The sequence below is a fragment of the Pezoporus occidentalis genome, unplaced genomic scaffold (assembly GCF_034315485.1).
Source record: "Pezoporus occidentalis ecotype Australia unplaced genomic scaffold, CSIRO_AGI_Poc_V1 ctg271, whole genome shotgun sequence".
NCBI classification, from domain to species: Eukaryota; Metazoa; Chordata; class Aves; order Psittaciformes; family Psittacidae; genus Pezoporus; species Pezoporus occidentalis.
Genome location: NW_026914622.1, coordinates 332,336 through 358,850, shown reverse-complemented (window position 1 = coordinate 358,850; position 26,515 = coordinate 332,336). Strand labels below are relative to the sequence as shown.

Sequence of the window (26,515 nt, the reverse complement as noted above, 5' to 3'; positions counted from 1 at the left end):
AGTTCTCCAGAAAAGACTACCAGAACCTGACATCTGGTCTGGCTCCAGCCCTGTGTTTCTTTCTACTAGTGAATGATAGACAGAACACAAGCAGACCACACTGCTGATTTTCTCCCAGCATTATTAATTGGCCCACCAGTATACAGCAGTGTGAGTGATGATTTTAAGATCATGCCAATGATGGGAATGGCTCTGAGGTATGAAAACAGCCAGGAAAAACAGGCTGTATATAGTAGTAATCTACAGTAGCAAGAGGAAGCCCTGATCACTGTCCCTATGCAGTGTAAATCTACTTGACATCATGTCTTTAGTAGCAACAAAATGATATTTAATACAGCTTATAATTGGTAACATTTTTCTAGACCCATTTTTCTAGACTCATTTGATCATTTATTCTTCAAGTGTTGCATCTGTGTACAGCTTAGCTCCTCCACTTGCTTAATTTTCTTTTCCTTAATATGTCTGGATGGTGTTTTCTACGTGGCAGTGTAGGCAGCAATCCAATTTACCATACAATGGGCAAAAGCACGAGGGAGCTTTAGAAAATATTACATATTTTGCTTGTACACAGGGCACAGCAAGAAAACGAAGTAATCTAGGAAGAGTTAAAAATTGTGCTCCAAAGACAGGTTTTCCTCATTCCACAGAGCTGGTCTGGATTGCTAAAGTAATGGCTCTGTTCAGAGAAGTCTGCAAAGCCCCAGGCCCAGATACAACAGAGACATAATCAGCAAACACACTGACTAAAAGCAGGAGCCTGCTGGAATTTTATTGCTGGCTCTGTCATTGAGATGAGCCTACTATAGGCTCACCATGGGCACTCACTGTCAGCAGAGGAAATAAAAAAGGAAGCAGTAGTGAAAAGGCAGGGCAAAGATGGAATACAGTATGCTCCTCAAAAGTGACTTTTAGATCTAATATAACTGTGCTGTCAGTTGCAGTTAATAATTCCTAACTAATAACTGCAACACCATCATCTGTCTAGAAAGGGCTACAATATCTGGTGCTTGGAACACAGTCTGTGTGAACAGTGGCATGCATTTTAGCCTGCAGTAGTGTAGTAGAGGATGGCTTTAAGTCACCATTGTTTGTGAAGAAATTTCTGTCTTCTAACATGGATTCTAAAATTAAATGCTCATTTTCTGCAAACTGTGAAAAATGGTTATGCCTTTGAAGAGAAACACACAAAACAAAACATCTGGTAAGTTAAAGGCTGCAGTTCATTTTCTGTCTTGTGAAATTTTTAAAATCCTAAAGGAGGAAAATTTTGGGTGCTTAACCTGCATACGTCTGACAAAAACAAGTTCAGACTGATCCCATTTTCTGTAAGGAACGTTTATAAAACTACTGCTAAGATGTGCAGTAGCAGAGCCAACTGCCTTTGCTGGAGAACTGTGGCTTTCCTATCTACTATAATTTCTATAACAATAATAATCCTGTATCTAGTCAAGACTTTCCTGCAGACTAAAAAGACCTTTAGTCATCATTAAGCAATTTTGTTCTCTTCACAGAAGAGACTCCTATGCTCAAGTTAGCCCAGTAGCTTTTTCCCCAGGTGTTTTTTTGGTTTTGTTTTTTTTTTTATGATTAGGACTTAAATAAGCAAATTGGGTTAATCCATAATCAAAACAGCTCAGTTACTTGCAGTTTCTGGTAGAACCCCCTCACATAATGTTTACACTGGATAACTATCTTGTTCTACAGCCAGATAAACTACAAATCCCCAAACCTGTATCTTCCAGCTAAACATGTTTTTCCATCTGTATTATAACAGTATCTATAAAAAAGTTGTCTTTACCTGTCCTCCTCAGGAAAGCTGAATATAAACACAAAACAAAACACAACAGCAAAACATGTTAAATCAATGTTAATATTTCCTTTAAGTCTTCTAACTTAAAAAAATTTGCTTTGCTGTTTTACAGGGAACACAAATTTAAAAAAGCAAACAGCAAAATAGTTGTAAGTTCCATAGTTACTCTGCTACATACAAAGCTGTTGTGCTTTACTGAGCTAAGATGTTGCCTGCTGATCACAAGGAATCAGCAGAGCAGAGCTATCTCAACTTATTGCAAATAATGCAGTTACATTGCTGTTGGCACCAAGAAAATCAAAGCTGACTGACTCTACCTGAAGGTTTAGTTCACAAACATGGGTTTTTTTTGTCATGCAGAGCATAGGCCAGTGCTTTGGTACTTTGGCAGAAATATAAACCTTTTATTTCTCTTCTCAAATGAACCAAGGGCTTGCAGATATATTAGACTACAGATACCAGAACAGAAGGTTTTGTGATTTTCCAGGCTGGAAACTGAACACAGTCTAGGGTTCCAACCATAAAATCTTTCTCACCATAGCTGCTTTGTTACCTACATGTTTACCAAGTAGGATATTCCAGCTAGTATGTTCTAAAAAACAGACTTTACAAAGTCTTAAAAGCCACACAATTTGTATTAACTCATGAACAGTCTCATTAGATTCTGAAAGTCATATTCAGGAAAAATCGTAACTTGTGGTTGAGGTACCCCAAAACTCAGACATCAGATGTTTGATACATAATATGCAGGATCTCTCTTTCCCCTGAATTAACTTAAAATGTCATTCCAAAGCACAAATTGATTTGAGGAAACTAGTCTTTAAAAATAATATTATTTATTATTTTTATTAATTATTACATTTTAGTAATTTGTTAAATCATATAATTTATTTTAAAAATTATAAAGAGAGTTAAAAATTGCATATCATTTGTCAGATTATTCACCGATTTATGTTTTGATCAAGGAGAGAAAGACGTTTACATATCTCAAATACCAATTTTCAGAGTCATCCCATATTAAGTTGGAAAAAAAATTAAATACACCACATTTTCCCCAGAAGGTTTCTTTGTTCATCCTTTGATGAATCCTAGGACATGTCAATAGTACTGAAGAAGTATCAGATGCTAATTTTAAATAGAAAATATCACTTTTAATTTTAGGATAGAATGTTGAATAAGAATGCCTTGTCTTAAAATCAAGGCAAGCATATAATAAGAGTTCCTCTGGTGGATGCCAGGAGCAAAAAAGACAGTTTGGTATTTCTGTTTCAGCCTCTGTACAGAGACGTACTAAACACGAAAGTACTTGTCCTTTGGTTAGTACATCCTAGGAATTCCCACAGACATGCCTGCCATTTTTCCAAGTATAATGCTAGCACACCATATCATCAGACATAACCAGTTTTAATTACCATGTACGCATCAGTATCTTTTTACCTATAATCCAAGATACGGATGGTTTTGTATCCAGGTAGTCCTTCAAATACACTTTCAATCTATTTTGAGGAGAAAATAAAAAATTAACACACAAATTCCTCCACCTTACTCATTTAGTGAAAAATCAGGAAGTATTTTCAACATTTTCTAAAAATGTATCTGAGCTATTACATCTAATAGGAGAAAAACTGTTGAATATTCTCTCTCTCCTCATGGAAGAAGAGTTTTGGTAACATTGTTTCATTATTAAAAAAGGAAAAGTTTTAAGAACAGCATCCATCATTCCCCAAGAACTGTATAGAAACATTCAAAGGGAAGGGAAATCCAAAAAGACTCTGCAAGGATCTGCACTGCCCATAGCAGAAGATATTTTTCCTCTTATCTATACAACATGAACTTTTCTCTGCCCAAAATGTTTCCATTACTTCCCAAACCTCTCTGAATTAAAAAAGAATTTACAAAAATGCTTTGGACCTTAGCAACTGAAACAAGAAAGGCAGTAGTCACTGTAGGAACAGGGACCTCTTGGACTCCAAAGAGGTATTAATGCATTAAATAGTGCAAAACACACCTCATCTTCATTGCCATAAGTATGCAAAGGGCTGAGGAGTGATTGGCAGTGCTACTCAAAAAAAGACAAATGGGGGCAGCAATATGGCAGCACATCCAGGCTTAGTTCAAATAGTCAACTGTGTTGTATGAGACAAAAAAAAAACAAGAAATAGAATATTAAAGGTCCATGGTGGTTTGGGTTTGTTTTGTCTCTCTCCCAAAAGATCCTTGCCGGTTAAGGATTATTTTTTACTCCTCAAATTCTTCTTCCCCTCCCCAGCCTCCCTCTCTATTTTTAAACTCTCTAGTGAGACTTAATCAATCGAAGTGCTGCTGACTTTCTTTTTTTCAGGACCTTCTTCATCCAAGCACAGACAAAACCAGGCAAGGGATCAAAGCAGTGGAACATCCATGTGCCAGGTGGCCTGTGTCCCATCTGGCGTTTCTTACACTCTACAGCATTGCTACTTGGACACACAGCTGGGAAAATTAAGATGTCTAGCCTATGGTAGCAACTTCTGACAGTTGCAGTGATGCTTTTTGGCTGCAGTGAAGAGTACATCTCTTTCCCATCTGGCCTATGATGTGGCACAGGTTTAGCCTTAGTAAAAGGTATTCAACAGAGAACCCTGACTAGATGGCACCAAGGAAGCAAAGCTAGAGAAAAGATAAGCCTCATGAGGCACCCTGGGTGCCTCTCTCAGGAGAAAGGAAAGACAAACTCTGCCCCAAGAAAATGATGGTAATTAAATTACAAAAATTGACAAAAAATAAAAATACAGGAAACAATAGGGAGACGAAAGTTAGGAGACAGCAGTATGTTCATACTTTAAATATGTTTTTGTGTATAGGTGAGCCAGTAACTTTGTAATTAAAATAGTAAATTTTAATTAAAATCAAATTAACTTGAAATCAGGTTTTAATCATGCATATATGTGTATATATATTTATATGTGTATGCATTTATGTATTTTTCCTTTAAGCAGGTGCCTAACAGTCTAATCCATGGATCATTCCCACTGACTCCAGTGGGATTTAAGGATGTGTTTAAGAACTGGCTGGAGGATTTTAAAATGTGCTCACATGCATTGCTAATTCTGGGCATAAATAAGATGCAAGAGGTGTCTTGGCAGCCTAAATTTCAGAGAGCCTCTCACTGCAGTGCAGAATGATTCATTTGAAGAAATGTCACTCCTGAGCAGAAATAGTGAATGAGTTTTGCTGTTTACCACTTCCTGTGATTTCCTCATCTATCACCTACTCTGGATAGACAGATTCTCTAGAATGATGCCAGAGTTTCTTCTGCAGTCCCTCCTGCCACTGCAATCATTAAAATGTCCTATATCCCATTTCAGATCATCTTCTATAGAAGACCCAGAACATGCTGTCATCATTTAAGCCCAGCCGTAAATCAGAACCATGTGGTCTCTGTCTCACTCCTGCCCTTCCCCCCACACACCCCCCCTGCTCCCGGAGGGATGGGGAGGAGAATCAAAAGAATGTAACTTCCAGGAGCTGAGATAAGAACAGTTCAGTAACTAAGGTATAACACAAAACCACTACTGCTGCCACCAATAATAATAATGATAAAAGAAATAACAAGGGAAGAGAATACAACCGCTCACCACCCGCCAACTGATACCCAGCCTGACTCTGGCAGTGATCTAGCCCTTCCGAGTAACTTCCCCCTTCTACATCCTGGGCATGATGTGCTGTGGTATGGAATACCTCTTTGGTTAGTTTGGGTCAGGTGTCCTGTCTCTGCTTCCTCCCGGCTTCTCCTTCTCCCTGGCAGAGCATGAGACTCAGAAGGTCCTTGGTCAGACTAAACATGACTTAGCAACAACTAAAAACATCGGTGTTACCAGCGCTGTTCCCAGGCCAAAAGTCAAAACCACAGCACTTGCACCAGCTACTAAGAAGGAGAAAAACGACTGCTACTGCTGAACGCAGGACACATGCCCACACAGGCAGATGCTGATGGACCTGTATGCCTTCTCCCTGCACTCCACATTGATGCTGTGCTACACCTGAATTGCTCAAGCTGCCTTCCAGCACTGGCCCAGCACAGAGTGATGGCTCTGAACTGCAGTCAGTTCATGCCCTGGCATTTGAGAAGGCAGGCAGGCTGGTTTGCTAAGACCCTCAAATTATCTTTTTCACTCCCCAGTTTCAAACCAATTACATTATGGAAGTATTCAAACTGGACAATGAGGTTAGAAAACACAGAAATAAACCCTTTGACAGACTAGTCACTAGAGAGATGTTAGATGCATCTTTAAAATGTAAGATTGTCAAGTCCTACAACTTTAAGAACTAATGATGTTGCACCAAGTGGCAATCTTGTCACTTCTCTCTGGGTTTAAAGCTCTACTGCAGTAACACTGACAGGGGGAGGTACTGAACATTTTTGAAAGGATGGTAAAGCCAAAGTTAGCCCTGGTAGAAACACATCTTTTAAAGGACTCAAGTGAGTGGAAAGTTTTTTCATTTATTATTCTTTTGTTAACATGAGGCAAAATAAATCATGGAAATCAGAAAAGGGGGGGGGGGGGGCAGGGGAGAATGAGAGAGAGAGCAGTTCTTTAGAAAGGCCCTCTTTAGAGTATATCTCAATTCAGGGGTTCAGCATAATTTGCTGAACCTCCCAAAGCATTCTTCTACTTCTTTTGCCTGCAAAAATTATAGCAGGCTATTTCATGAGAAACACAAAAGCAAAAACTAGAGTAATTGGTCTTTGGTAACTGGCATTGGTCACCGACTCCATACAATGTATGCCACTCTGCTACTCCAAAAAGGCAGCATGTAAGAGCAGTCTATTCTCATGGCGGACGAATGTTTTCCAGCCTGCCTCAGGCAACAAAACCCCTAAGCTGGTTTTGCAGAGTCCCTGAGAAAAAGGCAGTCCTCACACAGGTGCTACTATTGCTTTGAAGAGCCAGCAATAAGAAAAAGGAAGCCAGGGAAGGTAATGACCTGTGAAATGATTTGTTCAGAGAGCAGCTGACGCCTCAAGGCAGTTGGATCCTTCAGCTCCTCAATGTACGTCTCACCAAAAATCACAATGCTGAACTCAATCATCTGCTCAGTTACAGGTCTCACTAGCTTCTCATCCTGCTTCTTTATCTCATTACTGATCTGGAAGGGAAGAAAGAAGTGAGAAAACAAGAGGTGATTTAATTCCTTTATTTTTGTTGTTTTGTCCTTTGTTTTTTTTTTCCCAGGAAATAAATCCTCATGACTTACCACGGACCAAATTCCTACCTGTCCTGGATTTACTCCATGTAAAAAGCATCCCTAGATCAGCTGCACAAGCTGCTGGAACATCTAGTGTAGGTCATGCTTTGCCTAGAAGGGTTGTACCAAGATGATCCTGAGGTCCCTTCAAACCCAGTATTCTATGATTCTATGATTGATTCTATGATATGCATATGTACATATGGTCTGCCATCTGTCAACAGCACACTTTCTTTCTTATATGGGCCGTAAACTTCTCCCACTACTGCACACTTGGAGGTTTCTCTGGCTCATGATGGGGAAGAAAAGATGAACCTTCTCTATAAAATGTATGGACAGGAACACCTCAGGGCACTACTGGTGGGCTGTACTGATGGTCATGGTACTTAATGACCTGAGAAAACCTCAGTCCAAAGCACAGCATGCTCACCTGCTTGCCTTGCACTGTAATGGAGTGCTAATGAAGCCTTAGGGACAGAAGCTGTAATTAATGATACAATCTACAAAGCAAAATCATTCTTTGAGAATTCGTGTATTGCAGATAATTCCATTTTCCATTTGCACATCTTTACTCCAGTGCCAGGCTGTTTAGTTGACCTCAGCTACAAACAGAAATCCAGTTGTATGAGATGTTCATGAGGCAGTTGAATAGGGCAATTATTCAGACATTAACAGCAAACTTGAGCCCAGTCAGAGACTGATTTACCCCAAATTTATTCATTTATAATAAGATTCCTACTTACTATTCCACACGGAAGACAAGTTACCTTTGCCAAGTTCTACATTCAGAACAATGCCCTGTGTTGTTCAACCTTAGCAAGTAAAGAATTCCCCTAGATACACACAAAGGACACTGGGTTATCTGCAGGGATCTTTGTTGAGCTGAAGTGATGGGCTTCAACTGATAGGTCAACAGTTGCTCAAGAAGCCCCACAGCAGTGGCTGCCCAATCCATCAGGGAAGCATGCATCTACCAGTTGTGCCTGCCATGGGCAGCAGTGAATTCCAAGTTTTAATTTTATTTGAATGAATGAGCAACACAGGAAGAGTACTTCCTGCTTAGTTCCCTAGTATTTTACAACTAGCGCAGTATTCCTTGTAGTATACTAAAAGACATGAGGAAAACCAGATCTTGTTTCATGGTTTTGTTCTAAACCAAATAATTGCTATTTGTTGGGGAGGGAAGGGAAGGCTGGCTTAAGTTAACTTTAGCCAAACAGCCAAGTGTCTTTGGCTATTTACATGCAGTTATTGCTTTTTCCCCATTAAAGAAAAAAAAAGCCAACAAAACAGACCTTTTTAGCAGAACTGCAGCCCATGTTACGTATGGTGCAGGAAATGGAAAAACTTTTCCCCAGAAAGCTTATCAGCCACCAGTGAGCAACTTACACATTGTTTACAGACCCTCTAAAAATTTTTAGTTAAATTCCTTCCCTCCCCTCCATCCCTTTTTTACTAGACAACTTTTTAAGGACCATAATGACTGGTACACTACTTAAAGCTGCTTATCATTTGAGAGATACATACTTAGCAGGTATATATGTGCTGCTACTATATAGCTGTTTGCAATGCCACGTAGTTTAAATCATTTATCAGTCCTCCAAAACCAAAAGTACAGTCAACATCTGAGTGCAGAAGGTCTTTCTTGGTCATGTAATCTGCACAAAGCAATGATGAGGTGTGATGTAACTGTATAGAGTGAAAACCACTGCAGTAGCAGCAGCAATCTGACTCTGATTTCTTTCTGATTTACTGAGTGACCCCATTCTCTGCCCAGGCAGAAATACTTCAAGCAGTTCTGTTTCAAAAAAGAATAGAGGTGTTCATGGGACCAAACCACAAGCATTCTTGGTACATAATATAAAGTCAGACCCTGGACTTGAGTCAGAAGCTGTCTGCCTGTTTCATATTCAGTATTTATTCTTGGAAGCACAATACCAGAGCTCCACAGTCAGCCCTGAAAGCTGTAGAAGAAAGTACAGTTTGGCCCAGCTTTGTTTCATGGCCATAGCAGGTAACTGAAACAAGGAGGCACAAAAGTACAAAATGTAATCAGTTCTAAGTAATGTTAAGTTTGATGGCTTTGTAATGGAAAATAACTGCGGTGCTTGAAGGTAACTGACATAGTTTCAGGCCCTCAGGACACAGCTAAATTGAGGAAGTGTGATCTGGATGATCAGGTAGTGAGGTGGACTGTGAACTGGCTGAAGGAGAGAAGCCAGAGAGTTGTAGTCTATGGGGCGGAGTCTAGTTGGAGGCCTGTATCTAGTGGGGTGCCTCAAGGGTCAGTACTGGGACCAGTATTATTTAATACATTCAAAGATTTAGATGAGGGAATTGAGTGTACTGTCAGCAAGTTTGCTGATGACACTGAGCTGGGAGGAGTGGCTGACACGCCAGAAGGCTGTGCTGCCATCCAGCGAGACCTGGACAGGCTGGAGAGTTGGGCAGGGAATAACTTGATGACATATAACAAGGGAAAGTGTAGAGTCCTGCACCTGGGCAGGAACAACCCCAGGTTCCAGTATAGGTTGGGGAACGACCTGTTAGAGAGCAGTGTAGGGGAGAGGGACATGGGGGTCCTAGTGGACGACAGGATGACCATGAGCCAACACTGTGCCCTTGTGGCCAAGAAGGCCAATGGCATCCTGGGGTGTATCAGAAGGGGGGTGGTTAGTAGGTCGAGAGAGGTCCTCCTTCCCCTGTACTCTGCCCTGGTGAGACCCCATCTAGAATATTGTGTCCAGTTCTGGGCCCCACAGTTCAAGAAGGACAGGGAGCTGCTGGAGAGAGTCCAGCGCAGGGCAACGAAGATGATTAAGGGAGTGGAGCATCTCCCTTATGAGGAAAGACTGAGGGAGCTGGGTCTCTATAGTTTAGAGAAGAGGAGACTGAGGGGTGACCTTATTAGTGTATATAAATATATAAAGGGGGAGTGTCATGAGGATGGAGCCAGGCTCTACTCAGTGGCAAACAATGATAGGACAAGGGGTAATGGGTACAAACTGGAACACAAGAGGTTCCACTTAAACTTGAGAAGAAACTTCTTCTCAGTGGGGGTGACGGAACACTGGAACAGGCTGCCCAGGGAGGTTGTGGAGTCTCCTTCCCTGGAGACATTCAAAACCCGCCTGGACACATTCCTGTGTAACATTATGTAGGTGTTCCTGCTCCGGCAGGGGGATTGGACTAGATGATCTTTTGAGGTCCCTTCCAATCTCTAGCATACTGTGAAACTGTGTGTGACCTCAGTACAAAAGGTGTGAGAAAAGCAGAATAGAAGGACAGGACCTGGGGATGGGGAGTATCTGGGACTAGCAGATGTCCAGGGTGGGCACAGATAAACTAACTGATAAGTAAAAGGACAGGATGATTGCTATGCTTGAGGTGTTAATAAACCCATTAACCTGGTGTAAGCATCTACTAGGAAGTATCCCGGACTAGCAGATGTCCAGGATGAGAGCAGTTAAACTAACTGATAAGCAGAAGTCCAGGATGATTGCTATATCTGTAATGTTAATTAAGCTTGTTGGGAAAAGTAAACGACCCTTAAAGACCACCATCACATTTTTGTATGCATGCCAGAAACTTTTTTGAAAATGATGTAATATGCTCAGTGACCATATAAGGATGACCTGTATAGCCATTCGGGGACACACGTTAGGAGGAGCTATCCCTCGTGTCTCCCGGCGCTGCAATAAAGAATACCTGCTTGTCAACTTGAAACTCTGCTGGCGAGTTTGTTCCTGGAGTTTTCTCAGAATCATAACAGAAGAGTGCACAGTGAAACCCAGTACCATAAATCAGTTCCTACTTATATGCAGCATCTACAACTTTGTAACCTTCTCAGTAATCCACAAAAAAAATTCAAGTTTATAAGAAAACAAAAGCCAGCTGGTTCATACCACTGGTTTGCAAAATTTTCTTCAGTCATGTAAGCCCATGAATGCTGAAGTTTGATCTAGAGTTTGGGCTTAAATGTAATTCAGAAAAGCTGTTTCAGCTATGTCAGCAGAGGAAAAGGCGCAAGAATCAGGTGGAATCTTCAAGGCTATTCAGGCGACCTCTCTGCTGTCCTACACAATTGTACCACATGGACCTGAAGCCCCAAAACATTACTACAGCAATTTAAGGTGTGTTGTGTTTCCACAGGAATAATAATGCTCTGCATTCTTCTTGGAGCTCACAGAAGCCCTAGACATTCCCTGTCTAGCCCAATGTCACTAACAAAATCCTCACCTCCTAGCACAACTGGTTTGCTCTCTGTCACTGTTGGGGAAGAGGCATTGCAAAGCCTCTGCAAAGGAAAAATACCTACCCCGGAAATTTTTTTAAAACTTTCTGAAGTTCATGCCCTTCTTTTATGAAATCTCAATCTGTGTTAACACGCTATGCTAACAACACCTTTAAGTGTTGTTTATGCAAATAACCACAAACAGTATTATTTAGGAAAGGCAACAGAATGCTGAACCAAAAAAAAAAATCAATCAAGCCACTCACATTAGGGTCTGCATCTTTGATCTCACGAATGGCACCAGCCACAAGACTTCCAACAGAGATCTCATGAGGGGGAGAAACATTGGCAGCTGCATCTGAGTTTGAAAGAAAACAGTATTATTTTGTTCAGTTGTTTTTTATACACCTGTACCTGTACATACACACAGAAGCAGCTCAGCAGGCATAACCCAACAGTAAAATTTGATTCCTATTCCCATCATCATGACAGAAACAACACAGGAAACACCTGAAGAGTCTGAGGAAAAATATCAAATACACTAATTGGAATAAAATGCTAGTGTTCTGTCTAAGCAGAAGCATTTTGGGGAACATGAAGTTAGCGCAGTAAACAGTTCACAGAACTAATTTCTCAAGTAGGATTTTTATAATTCATACAATAACAAAATAATTTCAGCATATAACTTGATCTCCATATCACAAACAGCATTATCTGAGAAGCAGAAATTTACAGCTCTTTCTGAAACCCAAACTCAACTGAATTTCTCAATTCTCTAGTAATTCAGAATCAGCCTTGACAGGAGTTAGGTAAAAACTGACCTCTCAGTGTAGTAACATCAGCATCCGAAGCTGGAGTTGGTGTCCCACTACTGCTAAAGAAAAATACAGTCAGAAATTGAAGTTTGGAAATGCTGAGATGGATTTATTAGGTTTTGATTTATCTGTAATTCTGCTGCCACCCACAAAAGCACATTTGCAGAAGAAATTTGTCATGGTACTACTTTGCTGATAACCTCATAAAAATTAGACTTTGCAATATTTCAGTCCTGTTTTGCAACTTAGATATTGGGTCACTTGCATAACTCAACAGTGTGCCTCTGTGGGTTGCTAACCACCTTATATTCCAACTGACTTGGAATCCCACCCAAAAGTAAGTTTCACTTCTTGCAGGTCTGTAAAGGAATCACATGCAAAGACCAGAGATAAAATACAAAGATAACCTCTAATATGCCATAAAATGCTCAGTCTTTAAAATACTCTCCAGTGCACTAAAACATCATAACTGTACTGAAATCACTGCAAGAAAATGGGTTCTTTTTATTGTGACTTTTACTGTGCTTATTTAGAAATCTTCAAAAGGCATCAGTTTCCCAATCCAATTATTGCATTCACATACACATAACACAACTCTAGGCCAAATGTGAAAAAAATTTCAGATAAAAATCAGATGAAGACTGTCAGCCTGAAGAAAAACTAACAGCTTTGATATGGCTCTTACAGTAAATCCAAGCTCCTTGGTGCCAATTCTGTAAGCCCTGAGCAACTGTCAAGTTACCAAGAGTGGGAGGCATGCTCTGACAGAAACAAGTCTTTCCTGAATGAAGAAAAAATGTTTTTTTTTCAAGTTTGCCATATTTTTAATATATACAGCCCAATCTGTAAGATTGCAAGTTCAAGTGTTGGATAGAAACTTCATTTCAGACTTCAAGAAATCATTAAAATTCATTGCACTGAGATATTTCTCTCACTTCTAATGGAATTATTCTAATGGAATAATAATTCTAATAATTTAGACAAGATATCATCAATTATTCTCTCTGCCACTGCTGTCACATGTATAAAGTCACAAGAAACTCATTTGAAAAGCATCAACTTCTTTCTGCTAAAAAACCCACCAAAGCCAACCAAAAAAAGCCAACACAACAAAACCCTACATTAAACTGGTTCTGGCTATATTCTGGAGGGATTTAGTTTCCTTACTCATTCACCATCTTAGAACTCAAATAAATACCATTGCTTAATTATTAATTTGTCAGATGAAATATTTTCGAATTAAATTCAACTAACTCCAAGGATGCATTACTCTTACCAGCTTCAACAGATTACATCTATACCAGAGTCTCACCAAATGACATCAGTAAATAAAGCATTTTAGTGATCATGGTTGATTGTTCAGCAGCAAATATGATTCTGCTTTTCAGGAGAGGTGAAACAACCTGGGATTTTACTTATTACAAACTGTTTCACATAACTAAGGTCAGAATAAAAACACAAAACAAAAGCAAAGTGATGTGCAGTGAAACAGCTCTGCTACAGGATTTGTAATGTTTTGATTAGCTGAGGTGCTCAAACACATATATAAACATGAGCTAAGCCTTTTCTTTAGAAGGGACAGTGAGGAGCTTGCTGTGGCAGGCTCTGAGTTCAACCTGAGACTCACAGTCCAGCTGCCCACAGGTCGGTGCCTGGTACACTTGGAGGGGCCTCCAAGCACTCCTGACCTCAGCTGCTGCCCCATGAGGTACAGGGCACCCAGGTACCCCATGTCACCTCTGCCAGACTTCTGCAGATGTGTGGTGTAACTTGAGGCATCTCAAAAGGACCTCAATAACTACCTGAGTAACTGAATTGAGCACTCAATTCTGTGGTGGGGTAGCCACAGGGTAAGAGCCAAATGTCTCCCCCTTCTCTACAGGACGGGAGAAAACAGGATAAAAAAGCTACTGGGTCTAGATAAAGACAGGAAGATTGCTTACCAATTACCTCCACTGGCAAAACATCCTCACCTTGAGGAAAATGAATTTATTGTGCATCTAAATAGCTTTGAGTAGTGGGAAACAGACAAACCTTGCAGCACCACCTCTCCGCATCCTTTCCCAGGCTCAGCTTCACTCCTGACTCCTCTGCAGGTCAGCAGGTCCTGAAAAAAAATGTCTTCCTGCTCCAGGGTGAGCCCTCCTGGTCTGCAGGGAACACCTGCTCTGCCATGGAGCACTTCTTTGTCCTCTGCCTGGAACCTTTCGGTGCTCCCTGTGCTGCCATTCTCATTCTTTCTGTTCCCTCCTCCTCTCCCCATGCAGTGTTTTTGCCCTTCCTTACACATGCTTTCCTGAGGTCCTGCCTCCAAGACTGCAGGGCTCAGCTGTGCTCTGCAGTGGGTTGGCTGGGTGGGTCTGGCTAGAACCTGCTGTGCCCAGCTCCGGACAGCCCCAGCCCCTGGGTGCCTGTACACAGATCACTTCTAACTAAGTTTCTTGAGTTCTTTGAGGAAAAATCATCAAAGCAGGCAAGAAAAACCAGAGAGAATGCTATGGCATAAATCACACTTACAAACAAGGAGCGGTTTGAAAATGGAAAAGCCTGAAATTAGCTTTCTGGAGTGGAGTTCTGCTTCTAGATTAGATAACTAGCTATAGGCATATTGAAATAAAATTCTCTAAGTTTCAGAGGTCCCGAAGGATTTTCTGTCACCAGCCCAAATGAGTGGCAGCTCTCCAACAGGACACTTCAGTTTGTAACACCAGCTTAGGCACTGAGTAAGCTGTATGGTAGCAACTATATGGCCATGCAGCCACCATGGGAGTGCTGAAGAGCAAGGTGAGAAGAAGGCTGCTGTCATTTACCCATCACACCTCAACCAGCAAAAGGCCATGGTCTTTGTCAGGGCCAGGTAATACGCTCTTACTGGCACCAAGAGGCTTTTAAATACATGCCTCCCAGAGCTAACCAATTTTCTGATTCCAGCTTATAGCTGTCTGAAAATTAAAAGCCAAAGGCTTAAATAATACCTCATAAAACCCTAATCAATCTAACGAAGCAAGAGCCATCAGTATCAAATCTGGTCACATTAACAGTTTTCTCAGGAGGATAAAAATACTGGTTTAAGAATCTGTGCTATAAACAACCTCACTTTATGAACAACGTTGTTATTTCATTAGTTTACTAGAACAGTGGGGTTTGCTTTCTTTTTGTATCCATTTATTTCTGCCTTCTACTTCCCCTTAACTTTTTAATTTTTCAAATACCCACTTCATTAATCTCCTGAACAAGTACTAGGTATCTCTAAAGAAGTCACTCAAAATGCCCGTGACAATGTATATACTGATTTGCCCGAACATACTGCTCCTCATGGTAAACACAAATTCAAATTCCCCTTCAGTCACATCAATTGAAAGACAAGATTAATTAAGGGCCAGGCTTTATTTTTAAGTATACCTACATGAGCAAGACACTCCATGTGGAAGGACTATATTCTAGCAAAAGCTTACTGTGGTTTTGAGACATATACATACAAAATATAGTTTCTATTGTCCTACCTGCATGAGTGATGCCCTGGACCACCTTGCCTGAGCAATAAGCTCATATATAAAAACACACATATGTATGGAGAGGCAGGAAGGAATATGCACAAGCAGATGTCTAAGCAGCAGAACAAACAATGCTGCACCATGTTTCCTTGGCAGAAACAACAGTTTTGAGAACACACAGCTCTCTTAGACACCAGGATCTAGGCAGGCATAAGACAAGGCCCATAAGGGCCTTAGAAGTTGATCTGAAGCAAAGACTGCTTACAGACAGCCTGTATGCATTAACACTGCAAACACAGCTGACAAATGCAGCCTATATTACCCCTTTTCAAACTCCACGGTATGTATTTCTGTGTGACGTAAGTCATGTCAGGAAGTTTCCAGTCCTCCAAAGCATATACAGTCCCATTGACTCATAGGCAACTGTACAGCCTGAACAAGTTCTTTATGTGCAGCCATACTGTGTTATTAAGGAGAAATAACACTCTAAATCTGTGAAATAGGGCACCAGTGATACCATTTCACTCCTGCAATGAAATTTTATTAAGGTAGTAATTACATTTGCTTCTTAAGGTGCAATTAAATACACTGCTTCTTAAGGTTCAACACAACCCCAGCTCTGTGGTTGAAGGAGATAACATCCTCAGATTTGTACTGGATGCTCTGGACATCCATCAGTTTATCAGTGACTGATACCATTGTTTATCAATCTCAATGTCCTAAAGTCTAATTTTCTATGTCAAGCATTTATTTTTCTTAAACATTATTGTTTTAATGCTCCTATTGCAAAATAAAGCTCTTAGTTTTCTACTGCAGCCATTTTGTGCTACTCCTTTGCCTTCAGTTATTCTTAAAATCTGCCTTTTGATCTCCTAGCAATTAGGCAAAACGACTGTCCTATTGTCACAAGACATACTCCAATGTTAAGAGAGCAAAATTCATTATGCATATTCCCAGTGGCCTATTGAATAAAGCAATCATTAAAAGTCTTTAGCTGATGTAGTGCTCTCGCACTTCCAACTGGGGCAAAACTGCTGTCCACTAGGCTGTTCTATGCACACCTGGATTATTTCCCATGTATTACTTTTTTTTTCTTTCAGGTTTTCTCCTCAGTGGTACTTAGTTTAATCCTTAGTTCCTTTAAAATCCAGGCTACCTGAGCATTTAACTTGTGTGAATGTGTGCAGCCTTACAGGAAGAAACTTTCATCCTGCTGTTACGTAATTGTCAGTAATACCAGATCGTGAGTTATTCTGGGAACTATATTACACAAGTAGAAGCCATCTTCCTGTAGGCTACACTAAAACTATCCTAGCATTTAACAAGCTGAAACTAGATTTTTCCAGATAGATAGAGACACAGTATTGATATCTAGGTGGGATTATGAAATGTATTAAATTAAGTCAATTCTTCATTTCTACAGCTGTTTATAGCTTTCAGCACAGCTTTGCTTTAATCATAGAATAGTTAGGGTTGGAAAGGACCTTAAGATCATCAAGTTCCAACCCCCCTGCCATGGGCAGGGACACCTCACACTAAACCAAGTCACCTAAGGCTCTGTCCAACCTGGCCTTGAACACTGCCAGGGGTGGAGCATTCACAACTTCCTTGGACAGCCCATTCCAGTGCCTCACCACCCTTACACTAAAGAACTTCTTCCTTATATCCAATCTAAACTTCCCCTGTTTAAGTTTTAACCTGTTACCCCTTGTCCTGTCACTACAGTCCCTAATGAAGAGTCCCTCCCCAGCATCCCTATAGGCCCCCTTCAGATACTGGAAGCCTGCTATGAGGTCTCCACGCAGCCTTCTCTTCTCCAGGCTGAACAGACACAACTTTCTCAGCCTGTCTTCATTCGGGAGGTGCTCCAGTCCCCTGATCATTCTTGTAGCCCTCCTCTGGACTTGTTCCAACAGTTCCATGTCCTTTTTATGTTGAGGACACCAGAACTGCACACAATACTCAAAGTGAGGTCTCACAAGAGCAGAGTAGAGGGGCAGGATCACCTCCTTCGACCTGCTGGTCACACTCCTTTTGATGCAGACCAGGATACGGTTGGCTTTCTGGGCTGCGAGCGCACACTGAAGCCGGCCCATGTTCATTTTCTCATCAACCAGCACCCCCAAGCCTTTCTCCTCAGGGCTGCTTTGAATCTCTTCTCTGCCCAACCTGTAGCTGTGCCTGGGATTGCTCTGATACAGGTGTAGGACATCTAGAAAGGTAGTGTGGTTAAAATGGCCAACAGATGTCAAGGGCCTGTCTTGCATTCCAGATCAGCCCCAAACTAAGAAATTGTTTCACAGAAATAATTATTTCACAGTAAAAAAATAAGATTGGTCAAAGCTCATAAAAAGAAAATACTCCTTTAGTTTCTTGTGCCTTGGCTATGCTTTACAAAACAAACCTACTGCAAAATTTCCTGTGTTCTCATCAGTGGGAAAACAGACTGAGAAATATGTTTAGTGCTTGGCCTCTGAACTGAAATCACTGCTTCTGCACAATCATCACAGCAACTGGAGTTCACCAGAAGACAAGTCAGAACATTCCTGTTAGACCCCTGCTTCGAGACATCCTCTGGAGAAGCATGTCCTTCCCTGACAGTGTGGCAGCCTCACATAAACATCTCATGTAGATACCCAAAGTTGGTGTTTTAGGATAGTCCTGCCATCCCTTGAGACACAAGAGCAGCACAGTTCCCGGTTCTGACACAGGTGGCACAGCTGGGTGTCAAAACTCACATTCAAATCACAACACTGCCCTGCTCTGGACCAGCCTCTCTCTGCACATGTGGATCAGTAGCAGGTGATGACAGCATTGCCCAGGAAATGCAGAACCTCATTAACATCTCCTTCTCTGCAGGAAGAAAATGATGCTGAATTTCCCACACTGTGCCTTAGGGATTGCGGTGATCCTGAGTTGGGACCTACTCTGACTTCTTACAAAACGCTTCAAAAAGGTCTTAGTTTTATTCTGATGTGCACTGGGAGGCCTAGCTTATTTTTGCATGAATTAATAAATGTTAGTTGTTGTCAATACTGAGATGGCTCACTCAGTCCTCTTGATGGAAGACATCTGATGTTAAATGAGGTATCTTCTACCCATGATGGCCAATCATGGCTTTGATTTTATATGACCTTGGCTTACAAACCTCACATCTTAAACCATGGATGCTAAAAGATGTCCAGAACACTGTTAGAAAAAAAATTGGGATTTTTAATATTGCCAAAGTAATTTATATTAATTTCTTCCTGATGCTCCATTATCCAGAGTAAATCTATTTCTATCTCACTGCTCCAGTCTTGTATCATACTCTTTATGCTATAAAACAGTATCATATACAAGCAGAAGACAGACAACAACTTTTAACTGAAGTTTAAACTGACAGTGACAACAAAGATCCCATCCTAAAGCTATGAACAATCTGAAATAATATATACTGGGATAAAAGCAGTGTACTGTTGAGAGAGATGTAATACAGCCCGATAGTGAATTCAGTTGGGTAAAGTTTGTCAGTTGTCTACTGAAGTCCCTTTAACGACTGTCATAAAGCACTTGATAAGATGGCTTCTCTACAAGTACAATAACCACTCTGATCCACCTTTCAATCAAATTTTGGGCTCTTCACATTGCTAAGTTGTTTAGCCCAGTGCATGCAGTGACTCTAGATTAATTAGTGCTGACTCTAGTTCCTCTCACATATCTCTACATTTTCTAGATTTCCTGAATGATCACCTAGAGGGATACAGCAGGTTTTCAAACTCAAGCTTCTTCAGAAAGATTAATTTTTTCAGAATTTTCAACATTCAAACTGTATCTCTGAATTCACATTTTCTGATACATAAGATGTCATTCCATTTGTGTAAAGAGGAAGTCTATCTAGAGAATGGCTGCTGCTAATGAGAAAGAATAAGACTGGATCCTAGGTCCTATCCTTACAAGGATAAGTTTTGTTTTGTCTGGGTGTGTTTTTTTTTACTTAATCTCTCTTTGAAAAGAAAAGCATATAAAGGTTAGATCAATGTTGCATTCTCAACAGAGAAAGTTCCAAACAAATGTATGTTACCCAGTTGACATGGAGGCTTCAGGGAGCGCCCTTGACAGAGGAGCGTTCAGCTCAAGAGGACAGAGACACACCAGTCTCTCAAGAAACACTTTTGCCCTTATCATCTCATGTTATGAAATTTAATAAACAATGTTGTGGTCATGAAATCATTATGAGGGTACCTAATTTGGGAAGGTGGGTTATTTGAAGTCATTACTCTTCTCAGTAAATTAATTAGTCATATTTATCACAGTTTTATGTGGCCTGTAAAAGCAGGGAATTGAACCTGCCAATTTTTCAGATGAGTTCAGCACTAGGTTGTTTGGGTTTGAATTGCTCTAAAAAGAACAGATTAAATTCTGAGTAGGAATGGAGAAATAATAATATGGATTGGTTTTCTTTTCAGTTCAAAAAAAGACATGGTAATAACAGGTCAAGTTCAGGTTTGCTTTGGTAAAATGAAGCCACAACTCAGACTAGTTTTCATTTTTACTGCCTTGTTAAAAAATAGGAGGAGCCCAAGCAGCCAATTCCCTTGTACCTGGTTTTAGATCACATCTCTCAACAGTTATGGCTTCTTAAAGCATTTCAAAAACATACTGCCCTTTTTTTTACTTTTTGCAATGATGACCAGGACTAACTTAAAGCCTTTGGGAAAGCTGTGCAGGATAACTGGAATACTAACACAAGTAACTACAGACACATCTCTTTCCCAGAATAGATTTCGCCCACTAAACCTCTTCAGGTAAACAGTCTGTGGCTGCGCCTGGCAGCCAACAAGGTGATGACATACTTAAGCAAAAGTACAAGTCCCAGATCAGCTCAGATATTTTGAGCATGCCAGGTCAGAGATTCACATGCAAGAACCATAGGATTTCTCCACCACACTTTTAAATATACTGTTTCGCACAAAGGAGAATTATGTTCTTTTTCAGTGCACAAATCAACACCAACTGGAGAAAGCACCAAATCTGGAGCCTTTAAAAAAGGAAAATTACTTACCCACATGACCAGTCAGTGCAGAAGCTGACAAGAAAAAGAAAGAAAAGGTTACAAAATGTCAAAACTCAGCCCTGTTGTCGTCTCCAGAGAGACTAAAATGCAAGGCAAACCCTGATACTCACCTGCCCATTTTTTCCTTTGTATAGGACATTTTCTGGAAAACAAAACAAACAAATTCTAAATATATTTATGCATCATAAGGTGAAAGAAATTGAAATGCAGCTTATATCACTTTGTTTTCTCCTCTGTGCAAAAATAATTCTTTTCTTTGTTCTGTGTTCATTTGTTAAGTTCGAAATTTATTTTAAAACTTCCTGCTGACAAGAAATGTGTCCCACATTTCCAAAATGCAACTGAAACTCAACAACAGACACTGTAAAGAGTACCAGGTTTATCAGGAGATGCTCTGTGTTTTCTTGTATTGTTCTCCACCTTATAGGAGGCTAGCAATAAGATCCCTTTCAGCAAGCAATCTTAAGAGATTCAATATTACTTCTGCTAGTCACCCATAGATTTAAAACCATCTTTCTGAAAGTACAGTTACATCTTAAAGTAACATAGTAAGATCAGTCTGATGACTTTGGTTTTGGTTATACAAGTGACAGGGGTGACAAGTTTTCATTTACTGGTGTATAAAGACTAAGGCAAAGCCACACAAATCACAATTTTTCATCAAAATTCTCATGGTATCAGTGCCATTGGTTCTAGAGAGGAGTCATGGGAGTTTCTGTGAGGAGCCCCACAAGAACTGGAGAAGATCCTAAGCAGTTTGCAGCACGATAGCTGTTGAGGAGTAATGCTGTATCCTGCCACACCACCAATGTGAACAGAATATAAAATACTTATAGAAGATTATTGTCCAGCCACAAAATTTCTTTTTCTTTCTGGTTTTGGGGGACAAAGGAGTTGTTTTGATCTTTGTTTATTGGGCTGGCCTTCTTGACATAATATACTTTTATTTTTCAGTAAAAACTCAACCCAAAGTGGATCAACTCAAATATCTACTTTGAAGTTAAATTACAATTTACTGACCACATACTATTTCCACTTCAGAGACTTCTCAGCAAAACACCCGTATGTATTTACTGATCTAAGGACTGTCTCTCAAAGCTACCCTGTTGATTCTTTTTGTGAAGGAGGGGTGAAGAGGCAAAGAGACTTTTTGAGCAGGTTAACCTGCTCATTCTTTTCACCTGTGTTTCTAAGTGTAGAAGCTCAGTCTTTATTTATTTGCAGCCATGTCAATGACTACATTTCTCTTCTTTCCAAAACATCTGTGGACAGCTAGAACGGCAGGCAGCTTGAATGTCAGCCTGAGGAGGGCTTGCCAAAATACTAATTTCAGTTAGTTTGCTTTTCAGCATATCTTTTGACAATCTTTATCATAGAAGCCCACTAAATGAAGTATTTGGAGGTATGTTAGTATGAAACACTAACAAGACACAGTAAGACCAGTTTTAAGTGGCAAACAAAAAAATCTAGCAAGACTAGGTAGTCTACAGTGAAAAGTCTAACTCAGGGCCACTGGAAATATACTGACCTTTGGGTAGTTTTTTTAAGGGGTCATTACATAGCTTTACACAGTGCCTGTACTCAGCTTTAGTGTGCTGGGATCTGCAAGCAACAGAGAGTCTGATTCCCTTTCTACTTTTGGAAAGTTAATGTAAGTAGTAGCCCATGTAATAAACAGTGTTTGTTTATTAGAAAAAGAGACTTCATTCATTCAGTCAAGGCAGCTTGCAAGTGCCATTAAAACCAGACCTGGTTATTAGGGACCTTACACATCCTTTTAATACTGGTAGTCTGTACCCAGCAGCTTTACTCACTGCTACTCAAAGGCCATTGACAGCAGAGGTCAGCATAGTCCTGATCATTTCATAGAGCAAGGAAACGGATATGCCCCACTGATAGGTGCCTTGTCCAGAGCTCTGTTCTAGGGCAGCCTGAGGGGCTGGTTGCATCCACCTTTCCCCAGCTTGGGTCCCAGAACTTAGCCATTATATCTTGTTATTTTCAAGTCTTCTATTCAATAACTTACAAGAAGAATTTGTGAGAACCAACCTTAAATGCCAAATTAGTATTTCAATGGCCAAGGCCTACAAACATGGACATACTGCCCCCACATCTACATTCTTTTAAAAAAGGCATCAAATTAACACATTCTCATCCAATTTTGTAGTAAGCTAGCAAAGCCTATATGATTGGCTTTGAATGACAGCCATAGTGTAGCTGGCTTATTCCTTAATTCACCTAGTTCAGTACAGATGACTCTCTCTTCATTGCAAATCATATCTTTCATGAAATAAAATAACTTTAAAGATTGCCACTAGGATGATCAGGGGACTTCAGCACCTCCTATATGAAGATAGGCTGAGAAAGTTGTGTCTGTTCAGCCTAGAGAAGAGAAAGCTGCATGGAGACCTCATAGCAGCCTTCCAGTATCCGAAGGGGGGCTATAGGGATGCTGGGAAGGCACTCTTCATTAGGGACTGTAGTGATAGGACAAGGGGTAAGGGGTTAAAACTTAAACACGGGATGTTTAGATTGGATATAAGGAGGAAATTCTTTCCTATTAGGGTGGTGAGGTGGGAATAGGTTGCCCAGGGAGGTTGTGAATGCTCCACCCCTGGCAGTGTTCAAGGCCAGGCTGGACGAAGCCTTGGGTGATATGGTTTAGTGTGAGGTGTTCCTGCCCATGGCAGGGGGGTTGGAAATTGATGATCTTAAGGTCCTTTCCAACCCTAACTATTCTATGATTCTATGATTCTATTAAATACTTTAAGTGACTGTTTAAATACCCTGACTTTTCAACATTGATTCTCAGACAAAATCACCCACTGGGTTCAACAGCTTTGGGAAATAATGGCAGAGTGTCTCCTTTAGGTTTGGTTGGTACATAATGCTGTGAATCTATTGCAAAAACAGTTAAAAGCTGTAAATTTCAAATGAGTTGCTAACAGAATTATCAGTCACCATTAAAACTGTGAAAATGATGGTCTACAGTGAGTAAGAGGAGAGATAGCAGGGAAAGCTTAGTGAAACAGAAATTGATTTAACCCTGTTCAATTCAAAATGAAAGCTAGAGATCCACAAAAGGTGTCAGAAACAACTTAAGGGCCCAGTTTTTCCAGGAGAAATCATCTCCACAGTAGAGGTAAACTCTCAACATGGAAGTGATTATTCAGTGTGTGTTTAGCAGAGCTATCTAGAAACAAGGTGGAAAACAGGAAAAACAAGGAAGAAGTACAGCTTTGTAAAGGAGCTGATCAGACAAGGATGATGAGGATGAAACACTGGTTCTGAGCTCTGCCTGGAAAGAGATGAGACAGGCTTCATGGCTGATAGTTTCTTTGCTGTGCCAGGTGTCAGAGATACTGAAAAGGAAGATTAAGGCTGGAACTGGAGGAGAGTGACCAGGGAGCTTAAGAGATGAAAAGGAGATGAGACATGACTGGGAGAAGTAACTGGAGCTAATTAATCTACTTGCATGTCTGGTGAAGTTTTGGTGGGTTTTGGTGCTTTTTTAAATTGGAGGAGGCTAAAACTTGCAATGCAAAAAAGAAAGAACCAAAGTCAATAGGATAATAGTAAGTGTGGGGATAGGAAAGAGGGTGAAGGAAATCTGACATAATGGCTCAAAATAAGGCAACAGAAGAAATTCTTTTTTTTTGCATCCATGAGGAGGAATCCTAGTCCCTGCCACTGAACAGCTAGTCTGTACTCTAAACACACTGAAAGAAAGAGAGCTGCTGATGGGCTGAACAGTCAGTCCTGGGTCAACACAATTGCAGGTTTTGTATCTTGTCCCAGGAGCTTTTTGCTTTGACTGTTGGTAGGTGAGTACCTCCTGTCACAGTTTTGGGGATTCCAAGAGAAACTGTTTATCTTTTGCTTCTTAGACAAAGCTTTACTACAAGCTCCTTTCCTTCCACAGCTAACTCTCAACTGCTGGTTCTCAGCCCCACCAAAAGGTGCACATGCCACAGAGATCCTTCTCACCAGCAACCATTTCCTGAAGAAAGAAGTATGAGAGCTGGGACTAGAGCTGGTCTAAGCTCCATCTGATATCCAGTAAAAAGTGTGTCAAAAGCAAGAGAAATTGATTTATTTACATGAGCCTAAGCCATGCTGGAGAGGACATCGCAACATCTCTAAGTGTGTGACAGTGATTACCAGGGATTAGAGGAAAGGGTAAGAAATCAAACCAAGAAAGAAGGCTAATAAAGTGTAATTTAATTACACTGCTCAAAACAGAAACTCCATGCTACCACAAAAAAATAACCTGAGAGCAATTATTTTACCAAGTTATTTATAGAGAGCTGATTTTCAGATATGCTGAAGCCCTTTTGAGAGAGGCAATAATCACTTCTAAAAATTGAATCTCATATTGCCATCTACCACAAAGCAATACAGAAAGACACTCTAGAATAAGAGTGCCAGAAGAGGTGGCAGATCAATGTGGCAGTAATAACCAATATATACCAAAGGAAAAGCAGAAATACTTTGATCAGCTGCTGGCTCTAACTTAAATTCTTGAAATTAGCCACAGATGGCTCACAGACACTGGAGAGCAGCAAAGATTAGAAACAATGGTATTTAATGAGGCATGTAATGGCAAGACAAAGAACTATGGCCGAACATAAGTCAGTAATAGAGTTAGCAATTAAATCTGCACTCTGACCTATGTATTCAAAAATGCAACATTCTCAAGGTGGCTGACTGGGGGATGGGATAGAGAGCTCTTGCCTTCAGTCTTTAGTTCAAATTTGAGTTCAAGCCTTTATTTCAAAAGAAGTCATTTGACAGATTCATGACATTTCTTGTGGAGCGCAGTGGTGACAGCACTCAATCTCCTTTAACACAGATCAATCTCCCATCAAATCAAGCCAACAACCATCAGCTTTTATCAACTGTGCTGAAAGCAAAGAGAAGGATGAACAGTCTTTTTCCATAATAGTGCAGTGTTGAAGGGAATATATCCATCTACAGGAGAAAGGAAACCTAAATTACACGTAAAGCATCTGACTAAATCACCAAACACAAAGCACTTCAGCTGATTCTGTGGTAGTGCTGAAGGGGCATATACCCAAAAAGGTAAAGCAGCAGTGGGAGCTTAGATGCATCATCTTGCTTCCAAGAATTATCTTGATTTCTTTTAATAAACTATAGATCATCTCACTGCCAAAATGCTTCATAAATCACTAACACATTTACTGTGAATATATTCACATTATTATTCAAACATACAATTATTATTCAAGTATTATTCACTGTGAGCATAAAAAGGTCACATTAATTTTATTTGTCTCCATCTTTTTGCCAAGTCTTCTATGGACAAAACTACCATCAGACATCACAGAGGCAAACTTCGGCTAGCATCCACCTGTTGAGACTAACATGCAGACTCTGAAAAAAAACCCTCTCTCCATTATCCACAACAGTTTTCATACTCATCCTCTAGTTCACATTCCTAGCATAGGAGTTCAAAACAGGCAGAAAGGCAGAATGTCAGCACATCCATACTCACAAAACATTACTGATTCTATGGGCTCATATATTTTAGAGTTATCGTAAGTGTCATAAAACTACTCATCCATTAGTTTGCAAAAATAGAAGACATTGTAATCTTAAGATGATCCATAAATCACCATACATTTTAAGGTAGCCTTTTATCCAGAGAAATTAAGATATCTACTGTATCTTAGATGTGTACAAAGTTAAGCACTTAATTTTAAAATGCAAACTCCTGAAGAGGCATCTTCATATTTCAGTTGAGATAGTAAGTTAAACTAAAGAAGCCTATTCTTTTTATTTAAGCTAAAATAAGCTTGTTTCAACTGAAACAACGGAAAATATATGAAGATATTCAGCAATTTTTAAATTTTTTTACAC

General features: G+C 40.2%; 2 protein-coding genes across 2 annotated transcripts in view; one reads left to right on the top strand and one right to left on the bottom strand.

Moving 5' to 3' along the window:
• The window catches only part of NXPE3 (neurexophilin and PC-esterase domain family member 3), a 480,868-nt gene that overhangs the window by 272,134 nt on the left and 182,219 nt on the right, over nucleotides 1-26,515 (top strand). The gene's annotated exons all lie outside the window — the stretch shown is intronic.
• Nucleotides 1-26,515, bottom strand: part of IMPG2 (interphotoreceptor matrix proteoglycan 2) — a 51,979-nt gene that overhangs the window by 17,082 nt on the left and 8,382 nt on the right. Inside the window, exons 4-11 of the mRNA XM_062624811.1 lie at nucleotides 20,746-20,777; nucleotides 20,624-20,647; nucleotides 15,589-15,618; nucleotides 12,092-12,138; nucleotides 11,537-11,628; nucleotides 6,776-6,937; nucleotides 3,248-3,306; nucleotides 1,799-1,816 (exon numbers count right to left, since the gene is read on the bottom strand). Of these exons, the coding sequence (XP_062480795.1) occupies nucleotides 1,799-1,816; nucleotides 3,248-3,306; nucleotides 6,776-6,937; nucleotides 11,537-11,628; nucleotides 12,092-12,138; nucleotides 15,589-15,618; nucleotides 20,624-20,647; nucleotides 20,746-20,777 (464 nt within the window). The remainder of the gene's footprint in view (nucleotides 1-1,798; nucleotides 1,817-3,247; nucleotides 3,307-6,775; nucleotides 6,938-11,536; nucleotides 11,629-12,091; nucleotides 12,139-15,588; nucleotides 15,619-20,623; nucleotides 20,648-20,745; nucleotides 20,778-26,515) is intronic.